General features: G+C 42.7%; 1 protein-coding gene across 1 annotated transcript; it reads left to right on the top strand.

Annotated features, from left to right (window-relative positions):
- The first annotated feature begins 5,397 nt into the window (after positions 1 to 5,397).
- Positions 5,398 to 8,611, top strand: LOC109756737 (triosephosphate isomerase, cytosolic). The gene is made up of 9 exons (XM_020315570.3): positions 5,398 to 5,578; positions 6,209 to 6,284; positions 6,405 to 6,528; positions 6,832 to 6,916; positions 7,214 to 7,346; positions 7,791 to 7,885; positions 7,982 to 8,060; positions 8,158 to 8,240; positions 8,340 to 8,611. The coding sequence occupies exons 1-9, from the start codon at positions 5,540 to 5,542 to the stop codon at positions 8,385 to 8,387; spliced, it is 762 nt and encodes a 253-aa protein (XP_020171159.1). The 5' UTR covers positions 5,398 to 5,539; the 3' UTR covers positions 8,388 to 8,611.
- Positions 8,612 to 12,807: the final 4,196 nt, after the last annotated feature.

The following is a 12,807-nucleotide window of genomic DNA, read 5'->3' as shown; positions in this document are numbered from 1 at the left end:
GAGAATCCGTCCATTTCGTACGTGGAATGTTCTTCCTCTCAGCTTTTAAAGTTCTTATTATCCTACTCAAGGTTTTCCACATAGAGATGCGTCGTGGCACAAGGAGAAAATGCAAAGAGAAAGATGAAAGCAACACATGTTAGAGGCAGGACGTTATGGAGTATATAATTAGCTAAGATCGATGGGATGAGGAGACATTTTCATGTGGTGAAAGCAGCCGTTGGACTAATCAATCAATAAGTGTATGTACTATAAACTATCGTGGTCATGAGGCATCATCATATGTACACATAGACCAAACCGTAGTATTATTACTGGAGTCTAGACTCTGGAGTTGTTGTTGAAGTTGAAGCAGAAGCGCTGAACTGATGCCGGATCTAGTTGAGTTCAGACTGATGAATCAAGCAAGCATCATCCGGTTCTCATTAGAAAATAACTTAAGGAACATCCAGTCTTACGCAAACTACCACGTACTCAGGGGAGCATTCTAGCTAGTAGGTCGTGGTGCATGATGCGTGTCCGGACTTGGACAGGACGGCTCCAACGGCCAAGTCCCGATCACTTCGATTTCCGAATCATCCATGTATGCATCATGGAACCTTTTTCTAGCTATCAAATCAAGCTAACCATCCCGTCAAAAGTAAATAAATCAAGCTAACCATCATGCTCAAGCTTGATAGTGGTCGGTTGCGGTGAAGTCGGAGTTGCTGGATGGAGGACATGCGGAGATGTTTTCTCATCGATGTGTGCCGGAGTTTGTGTAGTGACCGAACTATAGTCACTGATTTTTGCCGGTGTATCTTTTTTTATAAATGTAACGACTGTTTTCAATTAAATCAATAGATCGAGACAAAAAGTAGAATAAATAAATGGAACACAACTGAGCAAAGCAAAAAACACATACAATTATTTTAGATATAACCAGGCTAACAAGTTGAGCCGTATAGTGCACCCGCAAAAAAAAAGTATAGTGGAAAGTGCATTTCCTATTTGACGCACATTGCATTAAAGTGCCGGCCTTTCGCACAAAGGAGCGAAACGAGCGCTTGGATGGGTCAGCTATTTAGCTATATAGGGATTCAATTATCAATACATCGAGGTACAAAGCAGCATAAATAAATGGAACACAGTTGAGCAAAGAAAAAACTCATACAATTATTTTAGATATAACCAAGCTAACAAGTTGAGCCGCAGAGAGTGCACGTGCATTTCCAATTTGATGCACATTAAGTCAAAAGTGTTGGCCATTTGCACAGAGGAGTGAAGCGAGTGGTCAGGTGGGCCAGCCTATTTAGCCATATAGGGATTCTGGTTTTTCCAACTTTTCTAGTACAGCTTTTTTACTGATTTTGGAACCATCTAGAAGGTTTCGGTTCAGTTTTTGCCTTTTTTTTAAAATTGATTTTTTTTTAATTTGCAAAAAATAGAATATATGAAAATGCTAATTTTCTCCACTTGGTTTTTTGATAATTTTAAAATACTACAAACTTTCAAAAAATTCAAAAAATAAGGTTTTAAAATAAATAAGTGTAATATTTTTAATAAAAACAAAAAAACAAGGGAAATAAAAAAAACACATAGCTAAAGCTCACTATGGTATGCTGCTGCATGGGCCGGCCCACCAAAGCGCACGCCTATGTGTCAGCACTCGTATTTGACGCAGAGAGCATCAAATAGCAATGCGGGTACATACAATTTATCAAGGGCAGTAAATACACATGATCGATCATTAGCGCGGGCAGTGCTATGTATTGCTTTCAGCGAGCGGGAAGGCAAGTGCCGCTTTTGTGCGTGTTTCCCGCTTCAGCCAACCGCCGCGTATTTGGACCTGGTCGACTGATAAGTGACTGCCCAAGCACCGACCAACGAGCGTCCACATTTTTTTTCCATTTTCATCACTTTGTTCTTAGTTTTGATAATATTTTAAAAAAAAATTGAAAATATTAACAAAGTTCAAAAATCATATTTTTTGAAAAGTTTACGATTTTCTCCAAAAAATCCGTTGCACTTGATTTTTTTTATGAATGTTAAACAAATGTATGAAACTCGAAAGAATGTTTTCGAATTGAAAAATACTTATGAATTTGAAAATTTGTTCATGAAGTTAAAAAATGTTTAGAAAGTTGAAAACATGTTGAAATTTGAAAAATGCTAATGAATTCAAAAAATGTTCGTTTTTTTGAAATATTTCATCAATTCTAAATATTTTCACGAGCTTGAAAAATGTTCACAAAATTTATAATATCCAAACATTTTAAAAAGTTGATCGAAAACTGGAGAAATGTTCAAGAATTATATTTTTTCCTAATTTTAGAAATATTCATGAATTTGAAAAAATGTTCAATTTTTAGAAGTATTACTTGGTTCAAAACATATTAAATTTGAAAATATTCAAGAATTCATTAAGATGTTCACAAATTCTTTCGATGTTTTCGTGTTCAAAATATATTCATGAATTGAATACATGTACACGAATTTGATAACAAAGTCCGTGAATTTAAAAAATGCTTGTAAATCCAAAAAGGAATAGTAAAGCAAAAGAAAAATAGAAAAAAGTTAATTGGAATTAAATCTAAAAATGATAAAGTAAATTAAAACCCGTTGAAACATTCCTAAAACCATATGGAAGGCTTGGAAGGTTTTCTAAAACCAGCTTTGGCTCTTGCTTCTAGCTGCTTTTTTCGAGGGGGCGCTTCCATCTACTAAATGCCCGACCTGGTAATAGTGATCTATCCACTTGATATTGCGCAATGAATGGCCTATAGCATTAGGAGAGCTCCTAATTGGCGTCTTTGGCGTCAGTTAGGATAAGTGGCGCTCACGCACGGAGCATATGGTCTGACCCAATTGAGTTCTTTTTAAAAACTGGTTTATTGGTGGACCTACAACCATTGACTCGGCCACCATAGACCGTCGACCGTTGACCACAGATAGTTGACAATTGACATTTTCAAAAAAAGGGAAAAATTCACCATGCAAAAAAAGTTCAAAAAATTGTTTTTTCCAGCAATTTTGAAAAAAATCATGACCAATTTCAAAACATTTCATAAGATTTGGAACAAAAGCTCGCAAATTTGAGAAAAGTTGATGAATTTGAAAAAAGTTCAAGACATTGAAAGTTCTTAATTTGGAAAAGGTTCGCTAAAATGGAAAAAAGGTTCACAAAATTTGGAAAAAGTTCTTCATATGAAAAAGTTCGGAAAATTTGGGAAAAGTTCACAAATTTGAGGGAAAAAATCACGGATTTGAAAACAAAAGGTTCACAAAACTTGATTTTGTTTCAAATTTGGGAAAAAGATCGTAAAATTGTGAAAGTTTTAGGAAGTTGGTGAAAGCAGAAAATGGAAATGAAAATAAAAAGGAAAAAACTAAAAAGGAAAAATAAAAAAAATAAAACATGAAATCTAAATGAGAAGCCGGTGAAATAAAAACCTACATCGGTCGGACTATTTAGATATCATCAGTGCTGTATGAGGGGTTTGTGTGCCGGGTAGCAGCAGTGCGTTAGTGCGAGCGGAGGACTGGCCGTAATATGGGCCCCTTTACTTTATCAGATCTGGACGTGTGGGCTCTTTGCTAAGCTACCTCAAAAAAAAAAACTAAGCTACCTCAGCCCCTCACTTGTAGATGAGGCCCATGGGAATCGTCAGGAGGCAGATGCGCATCAGCGCAGCACGCACCATCCGCCGCGGCATATGCCGCCCGCTGTTTTTATATACGCCCAAAGAAAAGAAAACGCCGCCCATTGTCTCGTTTCTTGCTGCTACGGCCACCCGCCATGCTCCCCAAGCAAAAGCGTCTCCGTATTTATTCTTGAAAATACTTGTAATAATAGAAGAGCATCCCCTGGCGACTCTTTGTTTATATTGGCTTGGGAAACAAGTCATACTTCGGCGCCTCCCCTTACAAAATATGTGATGCGGCATAGCGAGGATCAACTATTGTTTGGGAAACAAGTCATACTTTGGTGCTGTCCATTACATGGCCAATTAAAAACTCCTACTGTACTCTGCATGATTTTTTACATGAGATGGCTGTTGGAGTGTTGAGTAGAGAGTGAAAGCGGAGAGGCAAAGGGACACATTGTATCGTGCTTCCATTCTTTTTTTTGTGGGGATTATATTGTGCTTCTAATAAAAGAATGTAAACACGCGAGGTCTAAAAAGCGGCAACATGGTAGAGACACTATCAAATTATATTGGGATTATCGAGAGCAAATGCAACAACCTAGGATTAACGTATGACTGCCTGCATGAGATTTCAACTAAAGTTCACCGTTCGAATGAGCCAGTACATGAATTTTGCATCCTCCATTGCATCCCATCCCGTGGAGTGTATTTTGGTACACGTAGACAAAACTTTTGATCAACAATTTACTCTATCATGTAAATTTTACTTGACATAAAGTTGGTATCCTCAGATTCATTTTCAAAAAGCATTTACTTAGTATGATTACAATTTTGTAAATCGCACATATCGACAGAGCACCTGTTGCTTAACAAATAACCAACTTTGGAGATGCCAAAGCAAGGAACAGATCAGCAAAGATTTAATTAAGTACTACCATTGCTCTCTTGGTGTTGCTGTACACATAGCTGTCAACACATCTCTTTTCCCCCAATAATAGTTGGACAAAAGGCATGTTGTAATGCAATTCTTTAAAGAACACGAAAGGTCGTATAAAGTTGGGAGACCGAGAAGAGTAGAGAATATATAATTGCAACTGGATTCTTGAAGGCTGACAACCACATCCTAAAATTAATACAACGAATAGCCCTCTTAAATTACCGCTGAAATTACTCGTTTGATATATATAACCGCTAATGAACCAAAAAAAGAGAGAAATGATCGCTAGAATTGTTAGGAAAGATATGTAATTCGTTGTTCTTTCTAGAGAGTATTTTACTTCGCCGAGAAGTAATTTTGATGAACAACCAATCAACATATATGCAATTTTGCTGACATAAAATTGGCTTCATTTGATTATTATTCAAAAAACACGTACCTATATATATATGATTAATTGTGTGGTCATAAAGTGGTCAATAACCCCTTATAAAATCAATATACCCCACTTCATAGTCTAAAAAAATCCAATGTACTTCATCATACAAAAATATAGAGGATTTTGGAAATGCGAAAGCAAAGAACAGACCATCAAAATTTAACCAAGTATTGCTCTCTTATATTCCCTCAAAAAAGAAGCATTGGTCTCTTGGTACACCTAGCTGTGATAAATAAAACAAAAAATAAAGCTGTCGACACACATTTCTTGTTCCCCAATAATAGCTGTGTGCGCGAGAGAAACCCAGAAAAATCCGGTGGTGGCAGCGGGGCCCACCTGTCATGGTCGCCCGAGGCCGGCCGGCCTCATGTGGCCACATCGCAGCCCCCTCCCTTTATATCCTCGCCCCTGCCCCCGCCGTGTCTTTCTTCCTCCACAAGAAGAAAAGAAACGCCACCAAATCCAATCTCGAGCCCTCCTCTCCCGTCCGCCCGTCCCAACCCGATCCGATCTCCCCCCTCCTCCTCCGTCGCCATGGGCCGCAAGTTCTTCGTCGGCGGCAACTGGAAATGCGTACGTGGTTTCGCCCCCCTGACCCCTCTTTATTTCTCGTCGTAGCTCCGCGTTTCCGTTCCTGTCTTGAATTGGGGGATGGATCGGCGTGGAGGAATCGGGTGTCTGGGTCTTATTATGTGCTGTCTGGTGGATCTGGGGGGGTTATGCAAGTGTCAAATCGGGAAGGTTGTCCTTAGATTTGAGCGGTGGCTTCGCCGCTCTCGGTTCAGATCGGTGTACAGATTAGCTGTTTTAGTGTGCGTGCCGGCTATTTTTTTAATCGGGAGGGCTGGATGCGATAGTCGGAAGGTGCGATTTCTTGTGAGGATCTGGGCGGTGATTCCAATGATCCCATCTTATTTCTGATGCCGAGCGTTGGGATCGTTCGATGCATCGTTAGTTACCGGTGCTTATTGTTTTGGGGTGCTTAGAGCTATTATTACTGTGTACGCAGCTAGCTTGCGGTCAGATGATACGGCATGTTATTTCCTGGGTCTGTAGGAGAAGTTCATCTAGGCTGAAAAACAGTTGATCTCGCTAGCTGATACCTGCTTCTGTAGTTTGCAGCTTGTCTGGATCAGTTTAGTGTGAGTTATCTCCGATGAGTTGATTGCTTGATGATGACATGGCTGTTCTTGATGTGTGCAGAATGGAACTGTCGAACAGGTAGAGAGCATCGTCAATACTCTGAACGCTGGACAGATCGCCTCTACGGATGTTGTCGGTATGGATGCGTGCCCTGTGCACGGCCTTGTATGTTTTGGTCACTCTGTGCCAAATTTTGGCCAAGCTTAAAGCTGCATTGCAGGATGTACTTATGGTTTTATTGGCTGATGAACTGCAGAGGTTGTCGTTAGCCCGCCCTATGTCTTCCTTCCCACCGTCAAGGGTAAGCTGCGCCCAGAGATCCAAGTTGCTGCTCAGAACTGCTGGGTGAAGAAGGGCGGTGCTTTCACCGGTGAAGTCAGGTTAGCATTCAGTTCTCTGCCAGTATGTTTTAATGCCATGGATTAACCACAAACCTGCAAGGCAAACATGTGCTGTCTTTCACTGCTAAAAATTGTCATGTTCGCTTTAACACGGTCTAGAAATAGGGCTCTCACTTCTAAACCAATGTTCATTCGTTTTGTTCACACATTCAGTATTGGTGTTAGATTTGTTTAGTGATTAATATCTAAGTCAGATGAATAATTCTTATATTTGCATCCGTTTTTGTTTTGTTTACTCCACATTCAACTTATATGTTGGTTCAAAACCTGTTGCTAATGCAGTGCTGAGATGCTTGTCAACCTCGGCGTTCCCTGGGTCATCCTTGGACACTCTGAAAGGAGGAGCTTGATGGGAGAATCAAGCGAGGTATGCTGCAGTTTACATCTATTCACAACATACCATTCATTCATAAATCAGGTGCCTTTCCATTTGCAAATACAGTGAACAACCAAACTATGAAATACTGCTATTGGAAGACAAACGTAAAATATTACGATATCACCAAATTGTGGAAAAATCACTTTTATCCTGATGGGGATTTCCTGCAATATATTTGGTGGATAATTCATTGCAGTTGATTTTGTTTTCTGAAAATAATTGCAATGACCTGACTGATTTAAGGAGTTTTCAGCGCTAAATCCTCTCCCCTTTCTTGAATGGCAGTTTGTTGGAGAGAAGGTTGCATATGCACTCGCTCAGGGCTTGAAGGTCATTGCATGTGTTGGTGAGACTCTTGAGCAGCGAGAAGCTGGATCAACCATGGCGGTTGTCGCTGAACAGACAAAAGCAATTGCTGGTACGGACCTTTAGTTTGTGAACATACACAAATTTACCTTTGAATTGTTGTATCATTGTGTGAATTCTCTTATCATTGATCTTGATGGTTTGTGATGAATGGTCTCAGCTTTGGGTGTTTAATTTCCTGGCATGAAGTTTATGCTTGCGAAAGCTAGCTAAATTTGTTTCTTCATTGATAATTTTACTTCACGTCAGTTAAATCTTGATATACTTTTAAGACTACAGTGGAGAAACAAACTCAGTAACTTCCATTATGATCAATTCAGCATTGCTATTTGCTTTGAACATGCATATCACAAATTGCTCATATCTGCTGTTCATGATTAGATGAATCCACATGTTATGCTTTGCCATACCTGTTTCCAGTGACCAATGCAGACTTTGTATAGAATATTAAAATATCACCTGAAAGTGTCGGCTGAGATGATTGTTTGTCTTACAGACAAGATCAAGGACTGGACCAACGTGGTCGTCGCCTATGAACCAGTGTGGGCCATTGGCACCGGTAAAGTTGCATCACCGGCTCAGGCACAGGAAGTAAGTGGTAGCACATTTGAAGATTGGCGTGTGCTCCTTTGATTCCAAACATATTTTCTTATGGCTAATATACTCGGATTTGTTCTATGTTGGCAGGTCCATGCCAATCTGAGGGACTGGCTCAAGACCAATGTGAGCCCCGAGGTTGCTGAATCCACGCGGATCATCTATGGAGGTATGCATACCCACTGTTTCAACACAAATGCCTCCTTACCTACACATTTACTGCCAAGTCATCTTGATATCTGATTATGCGCGCCTTGTTGCTGTAGGATCTGTAACTGGCGCAAGCTGCAAGGAGTTGGCCGCGCAGCCCGACGTCGATGGTTTCCTCGTTGGTGGAGCTTCCTTGAAGGTAAACACAAGACACAAACAGAGTAGAGTATTCATCATCATCATGCCTGACTTACCTGCACCCGTGTGACTAAACACTGTTCTCTTCTCGCTCGTGCAGCCTGAGTTCATCGACATCATCAACGCCGCCACCGTGAAGTCTGCCTAAGCAAGATCTCGACGTGGCTCCTCTCGGCGTGGAGTAAGACAGCGAAGATGAAGAGACTCCTTTTTTTCTCTCCTGTGTTTATTATGTGTACTATGCTAGTAATTTTGTGGTGGAGCAGCTGCTACTGTGTTTCCTCCCCCTGACTTGAGCTTGCAAGCCAATAATGATAATGTTTGCTACTGAACATATATCAGCAATAATCTTTAGCTCTTGTTGCTGTTTAATCATGTCTGCTTTTCTCTCCAATGGCCGTTCCTTTTGGCAAACATAATAAGCTGAATCGGCCGATCAGCTGCGTCTTACGCTGGTCACTCTGTTTTTTTTTCTTTGCGGGTTACGCTGGTCACTCTGTTGCGTGCAGCATGTCCCACGGCTCTTTCCCCGCCCTTCTGTTTTGGTCATTCGGCCTGGCCACTGTCTTGCTGCGATGCGTGGGTGACCTTGTTGGGTCCGACTACTGGAGAAGTTGCAAGGGAGCTGTCGTGTTGGAGCTGTCAGACGGCGATTTCGTCCGCTTAGGGACGGCAATCGAGTGGTGTCCGTCTGGATTTGTGGATGCATCTGCCGTGCCCGCACGGCCGCATATTGTTCGGCTGCATGTAATTCAAAGCAACATAGAATATAATTGGTTTGATGCCAATAATTGGCACTGCCAACATTTGGCAAAATCAAAATTTGCCAAATGTTGGCAACTTTTTGTGAGGTTGAGAAAAAAAATTGATAGCCAACCAATCACTAGCCAACATTTGGCATTTGCCAAATATTGGCATGCCAATTTTTGACATCAAACCAATCATGCTCATAATACCAACGGCCATAGTTCACGTCAGCAGCCGAGGTTCATGCTGGCTGACAACAAAGCCAGCGGCCTACAGCTGGTCACCACCTAGTTTCATGCAGGCAACAAGCCAGCAGCCGACTCCAAAATGAACATGTTTTTGACGCCGGCAACAAAGTTAGGAGCCGGCACACTAGCCAGCTTTCAAAATGAAAAAGTTTTTGACGTCGACAACAAAGCCAGCGACCGGCACACTAGCCAGTTTTCAAAATGAACAAGTATTTGACTCCGGCAACAAAGCCACTCGCTGGTACACTAGCCAGCCTTAAAAAATGCATGGCCATATTCCACGGCCGAGGCCACTCACCTAGTTTAGGCCGTCTTGGACGCAGCTTCTTGGGACCCTTCTTCGCCGCGGGGCGTGCGGCTGGGTCGCTGGCCATGGAGGAGGGAGGGAAGGGAGGGCAGAGGGGCACGAGAGGGATTTGGTGAAATGGAGGGAAAGTGGGACGCGTGTGTCCCCAAGGGGCGGGCCAGGGGAGGACAAGAGCGCGTGTCCTGCCCGTTCGTGCGCTGTCCGTTTCGACGCAAGCATGGCTGAAATTTTGACCGGAAATGGGTCAAAAGCAGATAAAAAACGGACATATATCGAAAGTGGATCGAAAGCGTTGGGCATCGTTTTGTGTCCGTTTACCCCAAAACAGACGCAGCCGGACCATTTAAGGTCGCGTGTTGGAGTTGCCCTGACATTCCAAGTTTTGCGAGTCCATCGTGGGCGTTGACCGTGCACGATCCAACGGTCCTGAGACGGGACCGATCTGGCATCTGGGCCGATCGGCCGGCACCTAGCAGCGCCCTTTTAGCACTGTGGATGATGAGATGATTTTTCAACGTATGTCACATGAATGCGAAGTTGGCAACCAATCTTTGCACGGATCGACGCATTTCTCTCCGTGAAAATGGTCGTCGGTACAAGATTTCCTCTGGCACGGCAAATACGGACGCCGAGCTGACAAACACACAGTGATTTGTTGTTTGGACGCAAGAAAATAATTTCTTTGGTGCTTTGCGCCTGAAATGAAAACAAAAATGGCAACGACGTGGAATCTCTTTGCAACGTTTGCGTCATACATATAAACACCAAAGAATTTGCACGGACCGGTACGACGTGGGCACGCAATTTGCTCTGGCACGGCAGTACGGACGTTGAGGTGACAAACACACGCACAGCTTCCTTTTCGTAGGGGAAACAGTAGGGTTTTCGCCTGGGCCATGAAAGGCTTTAGTAGGAGTAAAGCTCAAGATGACGGATCACTGACTCACGGGCATAAATTCGTCCGGTCAGAGGCGGCGGCATCCCCGCAGATTGCGGAGGCAACCGAAAGGTCTTCGTGTAAGAGTTTTTTTCTCTTCACATCAGATGGTTGATTTTGGCTGGAGAAGCAAACTATCTAAAGCATAGGGGCGGTTGTGCAGCGGCCGCAACACGTAGTTGCTAGGACCAAGGAAAAATGATGTTGACAACACGTGACCGATTTTTTTTGAGCATCAGTACAGACGCAAGCACTCATATACACGCGCATACATTCACCCCTATGAACGCGCACACGCACACCCTACCCTATGAGCACCTCCGAGAGACTGAGCTGGCATATCATCTTGAGATTTACGAAGTCACCGTAGGCGCCTCGTCGTCGACGGGAACGTCTCCTCCCACTGAAAGCGCATCGCCGGAAATCCTGAAATAATCCAGGAATAACGAGAGCACCAGGATTTGAACCCTGATGGGTTGGGGATACCACTGTCCACCTAACCATCTCAACCACAGGTTGGTTCGCAACACGTGACTGGTTACGATGGTGCTTCTACTCGAGCATCCGGTCTCGAGATCCAGGGTAAAAGTCTAAGCCTGACCCAAGTTGATTATACCTGGCAATGACGATGTTTTGATGTCGTTACCTTGTTGAAGGCATTGCTCGGATATGTTCGGACTGGTTCTTTAGAGTGAAAACATAAATTCTGGCCTTGACTGGTTGGATCTAGCGGCGGGGGCGCTTGAGTGTGACTCCCTTTTCGAAGACGTCGTTGTTGAAGAACTTTGTCAGTTCATGTGGTGCCATGAGATAGTTGGTGTGAATAGTCATTGTTGTAGTTATGATCGCTTCGGTTTCCTTTCTCTTTTCCCTCGCCTACGCATAGCTTTGTTTTATATATTTTTGCTATTTGTTGGCGTGTTTTGTGTGTGCATGTGTAGCCATAGGTGTTGGAGTTGGCTATATAGAGATTGTGTGTTGCTCATTTTGTTTGTACCCTCTTGATGCTTTATTTTAAGCCAATAAAATTCACCTTTTGTCCAAAAATGATTGAGCCTGAGTGCAAACATGGAGCCAATCAGTTCTCTCCATGTCTACGGCTTGAAATTTATGAGCGCATCCAATAGGTTGAGAGGAAGAGAGCGAAGAGTTCAGGTAAGTTCTGCTATCTTTTTTATTCATTCTTCTTTCCGCCTATACACTACATATATGCACAACACACACACTCGCTTGTTTTATATATTAGTCCTTACTACACCTAACAACAGCAGTCAACCCTCTAACAGCCCCCCTCAAGATGGGACGGAAATGTCTATTAGCCCCGTCTTGCTATAGAGTTTTAGAGAAGTCATGTTACAAATTCCTTTAGTTAGTATATCAGCCAACTGATCCCCAGACTTCACAAACACGACTTGCATCACTCCTTGATCTAATTTTTTTATGAAGTGTCTATCTATCTCTATATGCTTCGTTCTCTCATGAAGGACCGGGTTATTAACTATTTTGATAGTTGCTTGATTATCACAATACAATTGAAGGGGAGCACCATCAAACAGGTTAATCTCTGCTAAGGATCTTTACACGGATCAGTTCACGCAATCCCGTAAACGTAGATCTTAGCCCCAGATTGACCTCCTGTACGGGATCCGTCCCCCGTGCCTCCAGGACCCTGAGCGCCGCGAGGATGCCCTCATGTCAGACATCGGCCAAGCTCTCGGGTGGAGGCTCTGATACCATGCTGATTGAGTAGCTAATCCTCCATAATTTCTTGAACGCAACTAGCAGGTGGAGAAGAAGAGAGAGGAGAGTTCAGGTAAGTTCTGCTATCTTTCTTATTCAATTTTCTTTCTGCGTGCACACAACATACATCCACAACATGCACACTCTTTGTTCTACATTTTAGCCCTTACCACACCCAACAATAGCACTCAACCCTCCAACAAAAATGATCGTGCGTGCAGAACTTTCTAGATGATGGCAATACGGACGCTGAGCTGACAAGCATGCAGTGAATTTGTTTTGGACACAAGAGCAAAAAATATTGTTTCGTGCTTTGCTCCTGGAAAACAAAAAATGGTAAATCTTTTTGCAACGTTTGTGTCACACATGAGAAACACCAAAATATTTGCACGGACCGACGGCCAGGTCTGTACGACGTGGGCACGAAATGTCCACTGGCACGGCAACACGGACGTTGAGCTGCACAGTGCTCCGTTTGGAACGCAAGGTCGAAAATGGCCTCCTTCCTTTTCGTAGGGAAACAGTAAGGTTTTTCGACTCGGCAAAGAAAGAAAAGCTTTTTATCAGTAGCAGTAAAGCTGAAGAAGAC

The sequence above is a fragment of the Aegilops tauschii genome, chromosome 3 (genome assembly GCF_002575655.3).
Source record: "Aegilops tauschii subsp. strangulata cultivar AL8/78 chromosome 3, Aet v6.0, whole genome shotgun sequence".
Lineage (NCBI taxonomy): Eukaryota > Viridiplantae > Streptophyta > Magnoliopsida > Poales > Poaceae > Aegilops > Aegilops tauschii.
Note: the sequence above shows the minus strand (reverse complement) of the source record. Positions and strands in the feature narration are given on the sequence as shown.